The sequence below is a fragment of the Schistocerca piceifrons genome, chromosome 4, assembly GCF_021461385.2.
Source record: "Schistocerca piceifrons isolate TAMUIC-IGC-003096 chromosome 4, iqSchPice1.1, whole genome shotgun sequence".
NCBI classification, from domain to species: Eukaryota; Metazoa; Arthropoda; class Insecta; order Orthoptera; family Acrididae; genus Schistocerca; species Schistocerca piceifrons.
In genome coordinates, this window is record NC_060141.1 from 51,440,183 (window position 1) to 51,453,799 (window position 13,617).

The window sequence follows — 13,617 nt, forward strand, 5'->3', positions numbered from 1 at the left end:
TCCTAGAAAATGCAAAGAAAGACCCAAACACAAAGTGCACTACAGAAGAAAAAGACAAAACAAATGCATATCTAGCACCCTATGCACTGGCAATATATCACAGAAGATTGCAAATATATTAAAAAATTACAACTTACAAGGTAAAAAGTTGAATTTTCTACATCAAATAAACTACAAAAAATACTAATACATGGGATAAAGTGTAATCATGACCAATACAAAGTAACATGCCAGAAATGCTCCATGTTCTACCTAGGACAAACAGGCTGAAGTTTCAACACTGGGTACACAGAGCACATTAAAGCCGACACACACAACAAATGCACAACATTGGCAATAGCTATACTCATACCAAATACAGGACATTCATTTGGAAAATTAGATCAAAATGTCAAGATATAGCACTGACTAGTTAAAGGGTGTAAAATGGAATTGTTAGAAAAACTAGAGATACACTATGTGATCAAAAGTATCTGGACACCCCCAAAAACATATGTTTTTCATATTAGGTGCATTGTGATGCCACCTATTGCCAGGTACTCCATATCAGAAACTTCAGTAGTCATTAGACATCGTGAGAGAGCAGAATGTGGTGCTCAGTGGAACTCATGGACTTTGAACGTGGTCAGGTGATTTGGTGTCACTTGTGTCATACGTCTGTACTCAAGATTTCCACACTCCTAAATATCACTGGGTCCACTGTTTCCAATGTGATAGTGAAGTGGAAATAGCAAGGGACACGTACAGTACAAAAGCATACAGGTCGACCTCGTCTGTTGACTGACAGACCGTCAACAGTTGAAGAGGGTCATAATATGTAATAGGCAGATATCTATACAGACCATGACACAGAAATTCCAAACTGCATCATGATCCACTGCAGGTAGTATCACAGTTACGAGGGAGGTGAGAAAACTGTTCATAAGCCACACATAACGCTGGTAAATGCCAAACGACACCTCACTTGGTGTAAGCATCGAAACATTGGACAATTGAACAATGGAAAAACATTGTATGGAGTGATAAATCATGGTACACAATGTGTCAATCTGATGGCAGGGTGTGGGTATGGCGAATGCCTCATGAACATCATCTGCCAGGGTCTGTAGTGCCAACAGTAAAATTCAGAGGCAGTGGTGTTATGGTGTGGTCATGTTTTTCATACAGGGGGCTTGCACCCCTTGTTGTTTTGCATAGCACTATCACAGCACAGTCCTACATTGATGTTTTAAGTAACTTCTTGCTTCCCACTGATGAAGAGCAATTCAGGGATGATGATTGTATCTTTCAGCATGATCGAGCACCCGTTCATAATGCACAGCCTGTGGCAGAGTGGTTACACAACAACAACATCCCTGTAATGGACTGACCTGCACAGAGGCCTGACCTGATACCTACAGGACACATTTGGGTTGTTTTGGAATGCCAGCTTCATGTCAGGCCTAACTGACTAAGATTGATACCTCACCTCAGTGTAGCACTCCATGAAGAATTGGCTGCCATTCCCCAAGAAACCTTCCAGCACCTGATTGAACATATGTGTGCAAGAGTGGAGGCTGTCATCAAGGCCAAGGGTGAGCCAACACCATATTGAATTCCAACATTACCAACGGAGGGCACCACAAACTTATAAGTCATTTTCAGCCAGGTTTCCGGAAATTTTTGATCTCACAAGGTATATTCACATTACAAGGAAATATGAAGAGAAAATATTAAATGAAAAGCTGGAAAGTGAATTGGTGAATCTCTGCAGTTGCCTTGAGAACATACTTAAATAAAAAATAGTAACACGCAGAAATAGGCACCATTCTAAAATCGATGTAAACAAATTATAATGAATATTGATAAGATAAATATATTCTGTCCAAAAGTGTATCATACTCTGTGAAAGAGCCGTAACATTATTTCTGCCAACTAGATCCAAAAACATCTTTTTAACTGTTTGTTTATGTAAATTATTCTCAATGTATAATGTGCACAGGAAGTTGTGTGTGATGTTTAACTTGTGTGAGACTCTGCACAAATGGACCATAAGAAAACTGTAAGTACAAGTTCTTCTAAGTTTCACCAATAACTGCATATGAAAATCAATAACTAACTAAAAATTGTAAATTCCTCATATATTGCAGTAAAGTCAACAAAACAAGGCAGAACTCCACACATTGAAAAAATGACATAAAAATGGCATAGTACAAAGAGGCAATTCACTTTAAAATGGAATCATTTCCCAAAACTCATCATGTAAAATATGAATAAAGGAAAATCATGTCTGGTAGCAAAAAAGATGTTTACAAACAAACCGTCTGATTCCATTAAAACTACTTTGTAACGTGACTATTTTTCTAATCAAATGCCAGTAACCAATTAATCAATCAACTGCATAAATAGTCTTCAGTAGCTATTTTTGTCATTTAAATGCAAACAGTAAAAGAATAGTCAGAACAAATTTGGTATGTGCACCACGATACTAGTCTCATTATATTTCATTTCATGATTATGTTTGAGGCAGTCCCTGGTGGCAGCTGATTTTCTTGGCCGTTTTAATTTGTTGCATCACTGATACTCCTTGTATCTCTCCTCACCTGTTCCAATAGTATGTCTCTTGTAAGAGATGGTACAATCACATGGGATGCAGTACACACCCAATTTTTGGAGACCTATTTCATCTTTAACATTACAACGAAGTCTTTACCTTTACTGATGTGGGTGAAGTACACTTGATACCATTTTTCTGTGGAGTCTACCAATCTTTCTGGATATTGGGCCAGCATAAGATGTTGTTGTAGTTGTTGTTGTTGTGGTCTTCAGTCAAAAGACTGGTTTGAAGCAACTCTCTATGCTACTCTACCTTGTGCCAGCTTCTTCATCTCCGAATAACTACTGCAACCTACACCTTTCTGTATCTGTTTACTGTATTCATCTCTTGGTCTTCCTCTACAATTTTTACCACTCCAACTTGTCTACTATACTAAATTTGTGAGTCCTTCATGTCACAGAATGTGTCCTATCAACTGATACCTTCTTTCAATCAGGTTGTGCCACAAATTCCTTGTATTCCCAGCATAAGATAGATAAACAAATCTTGGCTTCTCTTCCTCTGTCTCAGTCTGAACCTGTTTGTTGGGTGTTTTTAATTTTGGCTCCATCACCTACTCAATTTTACAATCTGAGTACCCATTCCTTCAGAACACTATTCACAGGTGTTGTAATTCTTCAGCATGGCTCTCCTTGTCTGAAAGTGGTTAGAGCTCTATGGGCCAGAGTCTATAACACTGAACTTTGAGACAGATGGTGATGGATGGAGGTTTGAAGATAAAAGGTCATTGTGCATGGTTTTCTTTATGCCTTAACTGTGACCCAGTAAAAAGTCAAGGAAAGATATCGAGTCATCTTTTTCAAACTCAATCGTGAATTTCATATTAGGATGAATACAAATGTGTCTCCACATCTCGATACAATTGTGCTGCTTTGCACTTGACAGATTCTAGTGCCTTTGCTTCAAAGTATTCCATATTCAGGTTCACCATGACAAGCAATAACAGACTAAACGTTTCCACACCAACAGTTAGTTCTTAATATTTTCTCTTAATGAGGAAATAAGTTGATGTCAGAACATGCTTAAATGTTCAGTGAAACAATTGTCGAATTTTTCTGCAATTAGTTCCAAGGATTCAGATAGTGGGACTCTTGTAACTAGATCAAAACTGATCATAATGTCCATATCCAGTTGACTGAGGTGGTGTACGCACCCCATATTCACTGAGAATACATTTCAGGCATTGTGCCATCTATATGCCAAAACTACTACCTATGGGTCTTAGAGGAATGCCTTCATTGTGGAGCTTAGGAGCCAATATATTCGTGGTGGCACAGCTGCTCATGTTATAAGACCCTTAAAAGACATTATGTGGCAAGTTTTAATGAAATACGCTGCAACCAGTACCATGGTGCAAACACCAAGTTTCTGGGACACTGTAATTAAGGAGTTATCAAAGCAAATATTTTAGAAAACCTAATAAACAGGGATTGAGGTTTCTATTTGATCTAGTTTTGGAGTCTGTCACTCAATTTATTAAGATATAACTGGCTATCGCATCCACCAGAGTTGGGAAATATTATTAGAATGTGCATTTCGTGGCATGTCAGTGTGAATTCTGAAAATTAAAAGAATGTCAATGAGCATAATGAGGATCAGGAGTTTAATTCAGCTATAAATATTGGCACAATACCAACAATTGTTCAGTCTGGTTGGAGTCCAGGCAAAGAGTACTCATAACAGTATATCTCACAACACTGGATGAAAATGACTGCATTGGTCTTCAAAAATGTGCATAAAATTGAAACAACAACTCAGTTGAACACCAGGAAGCACACCATTAATCATTTATTCAAATGCAGCATTAAAGATCATAGTTGTTGCTATTTCTTTATAAATCTTTAGACATGTTTAGTTTCTACCAGCAACTGAAGTATTACAAGGGTATTGTCTCATTTGTTTTTAGATCTAGTAGGGTAGTAAAGCATTAAAATATCCACTTAGTTAGGCATTCATCTAAGGTGAAAATTTTAAATATGTCCTTTTCAATTGTGTTAATACTCATACCTTTTTTGTTTTGATCAATTCTGTTACATTATGAGCAAAGTTAGCTTTTTGCAAAATTGTTTGCCATAATTGTCTTATTTCAGATCCGTGGCAAGAAGAAGAACATATAATGTAGCAGGGCGAATCAAGTAATGTATTAGCAATGAAAATGAGCTATTATAAATCATTTCTGTTTGATACAATAGCTAATGTTTTTTGTAACACTCCCTTTGTCAGAAAAGTTCCACGACAGACTTTTTTTATTTCTGAGTTTGCAATACTAGAAAGGAACAAATGTTGTATTAGTTTCCGTGACACAATGGATACTGATAGTGAGCAAGGAGTGAACATTAAGTTCTGCATTAAGCTCAGGAAAACCCCCAGTGGAACGTGGACAATGATTAACCAAGCATATACAGGCAAGGCACTTTCAGCAAATCATGTTTTCGAGTGAGGTAAAAGATTTTGTAAACATAGGCATTCGGTACAGGAGGACCCCAGTTCTGGTCGACCATCTACAGCACATACTGATTAAAATATGGAGCATGTAAGGCAGTTATTGCAAGAAGACTGTCATGTAACTGTGTGTGTAATGTCAGAAGAACTTAGTTTGAATAGTGATGTGTGTCATAATGTTTTAAGCGAAGATTTAGGGAAACAGAAACATAAAGCAAAACTCGTCTCTCGCACACAAACAGACAAACACAAAGAGGTAAAATGAAGAATTTCTGCTGAACTACTGGATGGAACCAGATGTAATACCACATTTCTGTCAATGATTATTGCTGGGGGTGAAAGCTGGTGCTACCAATAGGACCCTTACACGAAACGTCAAAACGCTGAATGGCAGAGTCCTGGATCACCAGCCTTAAAAAAAGTCAAATGACAACCTTCAAGACAATGTTGATCACATTCTTTGTTAGTAAATGATTAGTTCACCATAAGTATGTTGTTACAGCTCAAACAGTGAACCAAACTCTTTACATCGAAGTCTTCAAACATTTGCAACAAGCAATTTGATGTCGCTGCCCTGACTTGTGGCATTCTCAGGATTGGTTCTTACTGCATGACAGTGCAAGACCCCATACTGATGTATCCACTGTTGAGTATCTAGCCAGACATTCTGTTACTACCATCTCTCATCCACCATATTCTCCTGACCTCTCGCTTTGCCATTTTTTCTTGTTTCTACGAGTGATAAGGTGACTGAAAGGAAAGCTTCATCAAGATATTGCAACATCCAGTGGCCTGTGACAAATGAGCTTACAAACACTGCAGTTGAAAATTTCCCTGCTTGCTTCCAAGACCTCCAGAAACAGTAGCAACTGTGTATAAACAGCCAAGGGGACTATATATATAGGAGCTAGGACTGTTACTAGGTAAGTGCAATTTTCTATTTTTTTAAAAAAAGCCTATCCTGGTACTTTTCTGAGAAAAGGAATAGATGGCTTTTGTGATATTACACGAGAACATCAGCTCTACCCTACTTATACACTGATGACCATTAAAATTGCAGTGCCATGAATGCCTCACACAACAAAAGTGGAACTATCATGAAATGTACTACATGCTAGGATCTATAAATCATCAATATTTCAGTGAAACTGCACAAAGTAGATGCAAGATTGTACAGCCACATAATGTACCTTGAGTCAATGAAACAAGGCTTTGCACAGACAGTGCAATGACATCTGGGTTGCCATGGACTGTCAGCATGGTGAACTTGTGGCCTCTCTTGAAACAGCAGCAGAAAGAGGCACAGAAAGTGGCTTGACCAGTAACAATGCTGAACTCAGGAGTGTCAATAAGTTGTCATTTTAGGTGCATCCTCATTCTGCATACAGCATTAAAATTGAAATATCTGTGTGTGGAAGCTCCAGCAAGAATGAAATTCACCATATTGCATTCTTCATCATCATACTGGGGGGTTGGTGTGAGGTTCCACTGGATATGATCATCTCAGGTTAATGTAACCAGTTATTTGGACAGCAGGTATTACATTTCTGAATGTTAAAGCCAGTGAATGTGCTGTTATCTTCAAGGTCACCATGACATTATCTTTTAATGAGTTAACACAAGATGACATGTTGCCCATACTGTTCCAATCTACTTTGATAGAGAGGGTGTTCAACAGTTGCCCTATACAACACCCATAACAAGCAGTTACTCAACTGCATTTTCATAACATATATACAATATATGCTTGTTCTGACTGTAACCATTTGATGGGTTATCACATACATAATACAATGCTCAACAAAGCAATCCTTCCGGTATTTTACTTGCAACAGGGTCCACAGCCAAACAAGAGTAACAGGGTCCACAGCCAATATGTTTTTACTGATGTATTATTTAATTACAGAGCTCTGATTTGATCTCAAAGTTATTATGCCTCTTATTTAATTATCTAGTTATATTACATAACTTCTTATATTTCTTTCTCTGCTCTGCTTGCTACCTAGTAACACTGCATCCTTGATTACCTAATTTTAATCCTCTCATCACATCCTATATTTTACCACCTTTGAGAGACAAATGCTCATCACCAATGTGGATTTGAGATACAATATGTGACTGCATAGTCCACATTTAAAATATTAGAGTTTAATGAATATTTAGAAAAAAAATAATGACAAGTCTGCTAATTGAGATGAAAGTAAGAACACCAGATTACTGTCCAGTGTATTTTTTGAGCTTACTGTGGTTGCCTTTGTTGATTCCACATATCTCATTTATAGGACTCCCTCCAGTAACAAGAAACTGGTCATAAATGCAGGTGTTGTTTACAGGCTCAGGACCAGCTATTCTGAACTCATCAAAATCAAGCCTGAAAAGAAAGCAAAGTCATTTGTATTTAAGATTTACAAAAAAAAAAAAAAGTAAATACACACACTACTCAGTGAACCTATACCCACTTTTCCCTGTTGAAGGGGGAGGAGGAGGAGAGGAGAGAGAGAGAGAGAGAGAGTGAGAGAGATAGAGAGATATGGAAGCACAGAAAAAACTGAATTCACACAAATTGACACAGATATGTGATTATGAGTATAAATTAGATAATGATGCAAGTACTCACTAACACATATAATGTATTTAATGATCATGACCTTTGTGAGAGACAATGAACACTATTTTATTCCAGTTTCATTATTATCTGCATCTGAAGAACCTAGCAATCAGCTTACATTAAGATACCCTCTCTTCAATGGAAAGGAACTGATGTACAGTATTGTTGGCTAGGAGAATCTGGGGGGTAGGTTCAACCATCTAATCAGAAGGTTTTCTTCCTCCTTGCATTGAAATCTGTGAGAGTTGCGCCTTAAGTGTATCTGTTGAGCATAGGTGTCCCTAATGAGCGTGTGCTGTGATGTTTTGTACGATGAGGAGAGGAGGGAGAAGGTGAAAACTGGTGCCAGCATGTAGGCTGCTCCTTTCAAACAATACCAAACACCCATCCTATGTATGGGTCACCATCAACAGTGTCACATGCCATTACTTAATGAGACAGAGTGATCTTAAATTTAATCCAGAGCACTGACACAAAGTATATTAATTAAGGATTTCCTGCCACTACCTCTTCACCCTTTTCCAGCCAAATCGTGGCCACAAAAATTTCTTCCACCACCAGGATTAAAATGCGCTATCTCTTGAGTCAGCAATACAATGCAGGTCTATGTTAGTGACCTCAACTAAGGAGACAACATTGTCCCTATTAAAGATGTGAAAAAATAAAACCTCCAACTATGTTTGATGCTTCCTCCTTTGATCCTTTTTTATTTGTTGACCTATATTCCTTTCCAGTGTGCTGGAATGCAGTGAGGTACAGGGTGGAGCATGAAATGTGTTACCAATTGTTTCTTTCACAATTTACGACACACATTAGATATACCGCTGGGATCTCTACAGCAGTACCAGCAGAGCTTGGAAAAACAAATGAGTTACAAAATGACGTGTAATTCATGATACTGCTGCTAGGAGACTAGTAAGCAGCAATGGCTGACAATGGAAGACTGACGACACAGCAACGGTCGGCAATTGTGTTACTTTTTCATGAAGCGAAAAGCCTTGTTGTGACTAAGAGGCATTTTCGACAACAGTTTAACAGACGATGGGTCCCTTGCAAGAAGACCATCCACAGGTTGTATGATAAATTTGTACAGGAAGGAACAGTATTGAAAGCAAAGTGACCTTGGCCTAAGCCTGTTTGTTTGCTGGAGAATAATGAAGCGGTACAAGTTACTGTACAGAGAAGTCCCGGGAAATTGTGTAGAAACGCAGCAGTGCAACTGGGAACATCCAGACACTCCGTTCAATGCATTCTTAAAAGTGACCTCCATATGTACCCATACAAGATGACCTGTGCACAGAAGCTCACTGAAGAACACAAGCAGCAGAGATTACTGTTTGCTCAGTGGGCGGAGGATAGGGAAGAAACTCTCAAGAACGTTTGGTTTTCAGACGAGGCGCATTTTCATTTAGATGGTGTGGTTAACAAACAAAATGTACGCTTCTGGGCCACTGAAAACCCACAAGTGCTTCATGAACGACAACATTATGCTCCAAGGATTATATCATGCGCAGCAATTTCCAGTCATGGACATATTGGACCCTTTTTCATTGAAGAAACTGTGAACAGTGAGCGTTATTTGAGAATGCTTTGCAATAGCTTCATTCCACAGCTTCTTGCTACTGCCTTGCCCTTCAACATGCACTGGTTCATGCAAGATGGAGCAAGGCCACATACTGCAATCACAGTGTTGGAGTTTTTACATGAGCATTTCGACATGCGGATCATTTCACTCAGGTTTCCAGGTCACTTCAATGGCCCTCCAATAGTCCAGACCTCAATCTGTGTGACTTTTTTCTTTGGGGGTACCTAAAGGAAAAAATTTTCCTGAAACATCCACATGATTTAATGGAGCTCAGAAGACTTATTCTTCAAGCTTGCAGTGAAATTACGGAAGACATGTGCCATAGGGTAATCACTAACTTCAGTGTTCATTTGAAGGAAGTTAGGAAACAAAATGGTGGACATATTGAGCATGTGCTGAGTTAGAAGGAATCTCCATGGACGGCTCTTCATTGTAGTATATGTTCCTTCCAGACTGTATTGGCAATAAAGTTTATATTCAAAAACAAAATGGTAACACATTTCGTGTGCCACCCTGAATTTAAAAAATGGGGTGTTCTGACAATCCCAAGTGAATATATCTTGCAAACTACAGTTTTTATTCACAAAAATATTGATCAAAATTTAGCAAACAGCTGCATATATGATCACCAAACCAGAAACAGTAATTGCTTGTACCTAGACAGAATGAAGAAAACTAAAACCCAAACTACTACGTTTTACCAAGGTGTCAAGATATACCATAAATTGCCAAAAGAAATCAAAAACATAAAGGAACTCTGTAAATTTAAAGCATTCCTTAAAGAATATTTATTAAAAAATAGTTTTTACTCAATTAGAGAATTCATGCAGCATAAAATTGGTATAAATAAATAATCAGGTTAATCAATTATAAAGTGGACATTCTAGTTTGTAATTTACCCATACAAGTATTAGAGGAGTCTTGTGATCTATTTCTTTTGATTAAAGCAGGTTCTTCTGCTTATGTAATTCAATGATAAATTGTGTGTGTAAAATATATATATATATATATATATATATATATATATATATATATATCCAACTCTTCTGACACCTCTTAAGTATAAACCATGTACAACAACAGACCTGTAGCGCTTCCACTCATCTTCCAGTGATACTTTTGTCGAAGAGGACTTTCTGTTATCAGCCGTGGCCTATAGAGTGGACATAAAACCTGTGAAGTTCTCATGTCGGAGGTGACGAGGGCACCTATTGAGAGATCTGGTACGCTGGATGTGTTCCCTCCTGTTTTTCCTGACTGTGCAGACGATACTCTTCTGCCTCCTTCCGTATGTTAAATGTGTTTTATGGAATAAATTACTATCACGAACATGTTTTCAAAATTTCAACATATTTTTCCAGATACCAGCAGATTCCACACCCATGTAAATGACATACAAGCAATGAAGGAGGAAACGATGTATGTCGAATATATGTACTTACGTGATTGTTATTTACTGTTTGAATAGAAATGAAGAGTTCTGGCACAAATAATTCATTAGCGTAACAAATATTGTAATTGGCCGGTACAGTATCTCAAGACTGACGGCCCTGTATTATTTGTAATATTGTCTTCTGTAAGCCGTCCTGCTGCCAAAGAAGACCGAGAAGAAGGCCTAAAGAGGCCAGGCAATCGCCCCGCGTGCTCCCCTGCACGCAACGTGGAAACATTCCACATGGGAAAAATTATATATAAAAACAAAGATGAGGTGACTTACCGAACGAAAACGCTGGCAGGTCGATAGACACACAAACAAACACAAACATACACACAAAATTCAAGCTTTCGCAACAAACTGTTGCCTCATCAGGAAAGACATGTGCCATAGGGTAATCACTAACTTCAGTGTTCATTTGAAGGAAGTTAGGAAACAAAATGGTGGACATATTGAGCATGTGCTGAGTTAGAAGGAATCTCCATGAACGACTCTTCCCCCCCCCCCCCCCCCCCCCTTTCTCCTTCCCTCTTTCCTGATGAGGCAACAGTTTGTTGTGAAAGCTTGAATTTTGTGTGTATGTTTGTGTTTGTTTGTGTGTCTATTGACCTGCCAGCGCTTTCGTTCGGTAAGTCACCTCATCTTTGTTTTTATATATATATATTATGAATTTATTATATATAGCTTGTATTTCATTATCTTATGTGACAAAATAATGTACATATGTATGTATAATGATGACATCCACACAAAGAAATTTGTTTACGGATGAATAAATAAATAAATAAAACAAAATAAATACCTTCCTTGATAGCATAATTCATAAGATATGTAACTCGTTCAACCACTTCATTTGTACATTTTTTGAGACCTTCATACATTATATTTATTGCTTACCCTTCATGTTTGCACATGTTTTATGGTATATGTTAATGTGTTTCCCACAGGCATGGGTTATGTTCAGTGACTGTGCTATTGTGTCAATGTAGACCAGTTTATAAGATTTAGTAGCTGTGATTCAAAACTTTGCTTTCCACTTGTATATATTTTTTCGAAAATGTACAGCCCAGACACTTTGTAAATATATAGAGATGATGATTTCAGTGTTTGGGACTAATTTCTTCTCAATAATTATTCCAATTGCTAGATCCACATATATGTTGTCAATTTTCTGGCAATAATGGTCAGATTAGTGGAATTTCAGCTTACTGAAATGAATACTGTCTTCACATTATTTATTGATTATTAAATAGTCTAGTGCATTGGAGGAAGACTCTATTATTCTGGCAACTTAAGTAATTACATTTGTAAGATTAACAAGCTTAATCTGTCTGATAATTTTAAACATTGATATTACAGACATTGTTTGGAGTATATGAAGCATTTCACTCTTTTCCTTTTCTGTTAAACAGGACTGAGGCAGGAACTGCTACTGACTAAACAAACATGAGTTTTTTGAAGGTCCTCTTTTGCCATATTTAATCCTTGGTTAACACTGTAACAAAGCAAGTGCAAATAAAGCTACCTCATAAGGTGGCGAGTTTCACACAAGCCAGTGGACACTGTTCATAAGAGGTCATATACTACTCATCACGTAGAGCTAAATAACTGGGCTATTACCAAAAAGTATAAGGGGCACACTAGAAATTGGAGGTAAATCCTTATGCTTTATAAGTTTGGCAGACATTACCTTTTACATGAAAACAGTGAGACCACTTATACGAGGGTTGTTTTTTCAATAAGGGCCGTTTTTATTTTTAAAAAAAGATACAAAACTCTTTGTCTTTAAATATGTCTGCTTGTGTCTGTATATGTGTGGATGGATATGTGTGTGTGTGTGCGCGAGTGTATACCCGTCCTTTTTTCCCCCTAAGGTAAGTCTTTCCGCTCCCGGGATTGGAATGACTCCTTACCCTCTCCCTTAAAACCCACTTCCTTTCGTCTTTCCCTCTCCTTCCCTCTATCCTGATGAGGCAACAGTTTGTTGTGAAAGCTTGAATTTTGTGTGTATGTATGTGTCTGTTTGTGTTTATATCGACCTGCCAGCACTTTCATATGGTAAGTCACATCATCTTTGTTTTTAAATATAAAAAATGATACAAATACTTTTGTAAAAAACTTTTATTTTCTGATTGTACACACTTTTACCTATTTTTCTTCATAGTTGCCCTGTTTATTTAAGCACTTGTCATACCGTACAACAAAGTTTTTAATTCCCTCTTCAAAGAATTCGGCCGCCTGCTCCGACAGCCAAGAGTTCACGACCGCTTTCACTTCATCATCGTCATTGAAGCGCTGCCCGCCAAGATGGTGTTTCAGGTACCAGAAAAGGTGAAAATCACTAGGAGCAAGGTCGGGGCTGTATGTTGCATGGTCCAAAACTTCCCAGCCAAAAGAATCAATCAAATCCCGAGCCTTTTGAGAGGTGTGAGGCCTAGTGTTATCATGCAGGAGCAAAACTCCTTTTGTCAGCATGCCGTGCCTTTTTTTTTTTAATTGCTCTGCGGAGCTCCTTTAGAGTTGCACAGTAGGAATCTGAGTTGATTGTCGTTCCTCGTGGCATAAAGTCCACTAGCAAAACACCACGCCGGTCCCAGAACACTGTTGCCATAATCTTGCGCTTTGACAGCGTCTGTTTGGCTTTGACCTTGATGGGTGAGGTTGTGTGTCGCTATTCCATCGATTGTCGCTTGCTTTCGGGAGTGATATGGGATACCCATGTTTCATCTCCAGTGACAATTTGACTCAACATGTCATCCCCTTCTTCCTCGTAACAAATCAAAAAGTCCAATGAAGTGGCAAATCTCTTCCCTTTGTGGTCCTCTGTGAGGAGTCTGGGTACCCACCGAGAACACAGTTTCTTAAAGTTTAGGTTTTCAGACACAATTTTGTACAAAACTGATCTTGAAACTTGTGGAAATTCCAAAGAAAGAGTGGAAATTGTGAATCTT

At 38.1% G+C, this 13,617-nt stretch overlaps 1 protein-coding gene across 1 annotated transcript in view; it reads right to left on the reverse strand.

Annotated features, from left to right (window-relative positions):
• The window catches only part of LOC124795587, a 115,529-nt gene that overhangs the window by 59,314 nt on the left and 42,598 nt on the right, over positions 1-13,617 (reverse strand). Inside the window, exon 4 of the mRNA XM_047259658.1 lies at positions 7,282-7,409. Within this exon, the coding sequence (XP_047115614.1) occupies positions 7,282-7,409 (128 nt within the window). The remainder of the gene's footprint in view (positions 1-7,281; positions 7,410-13,617) is intronic.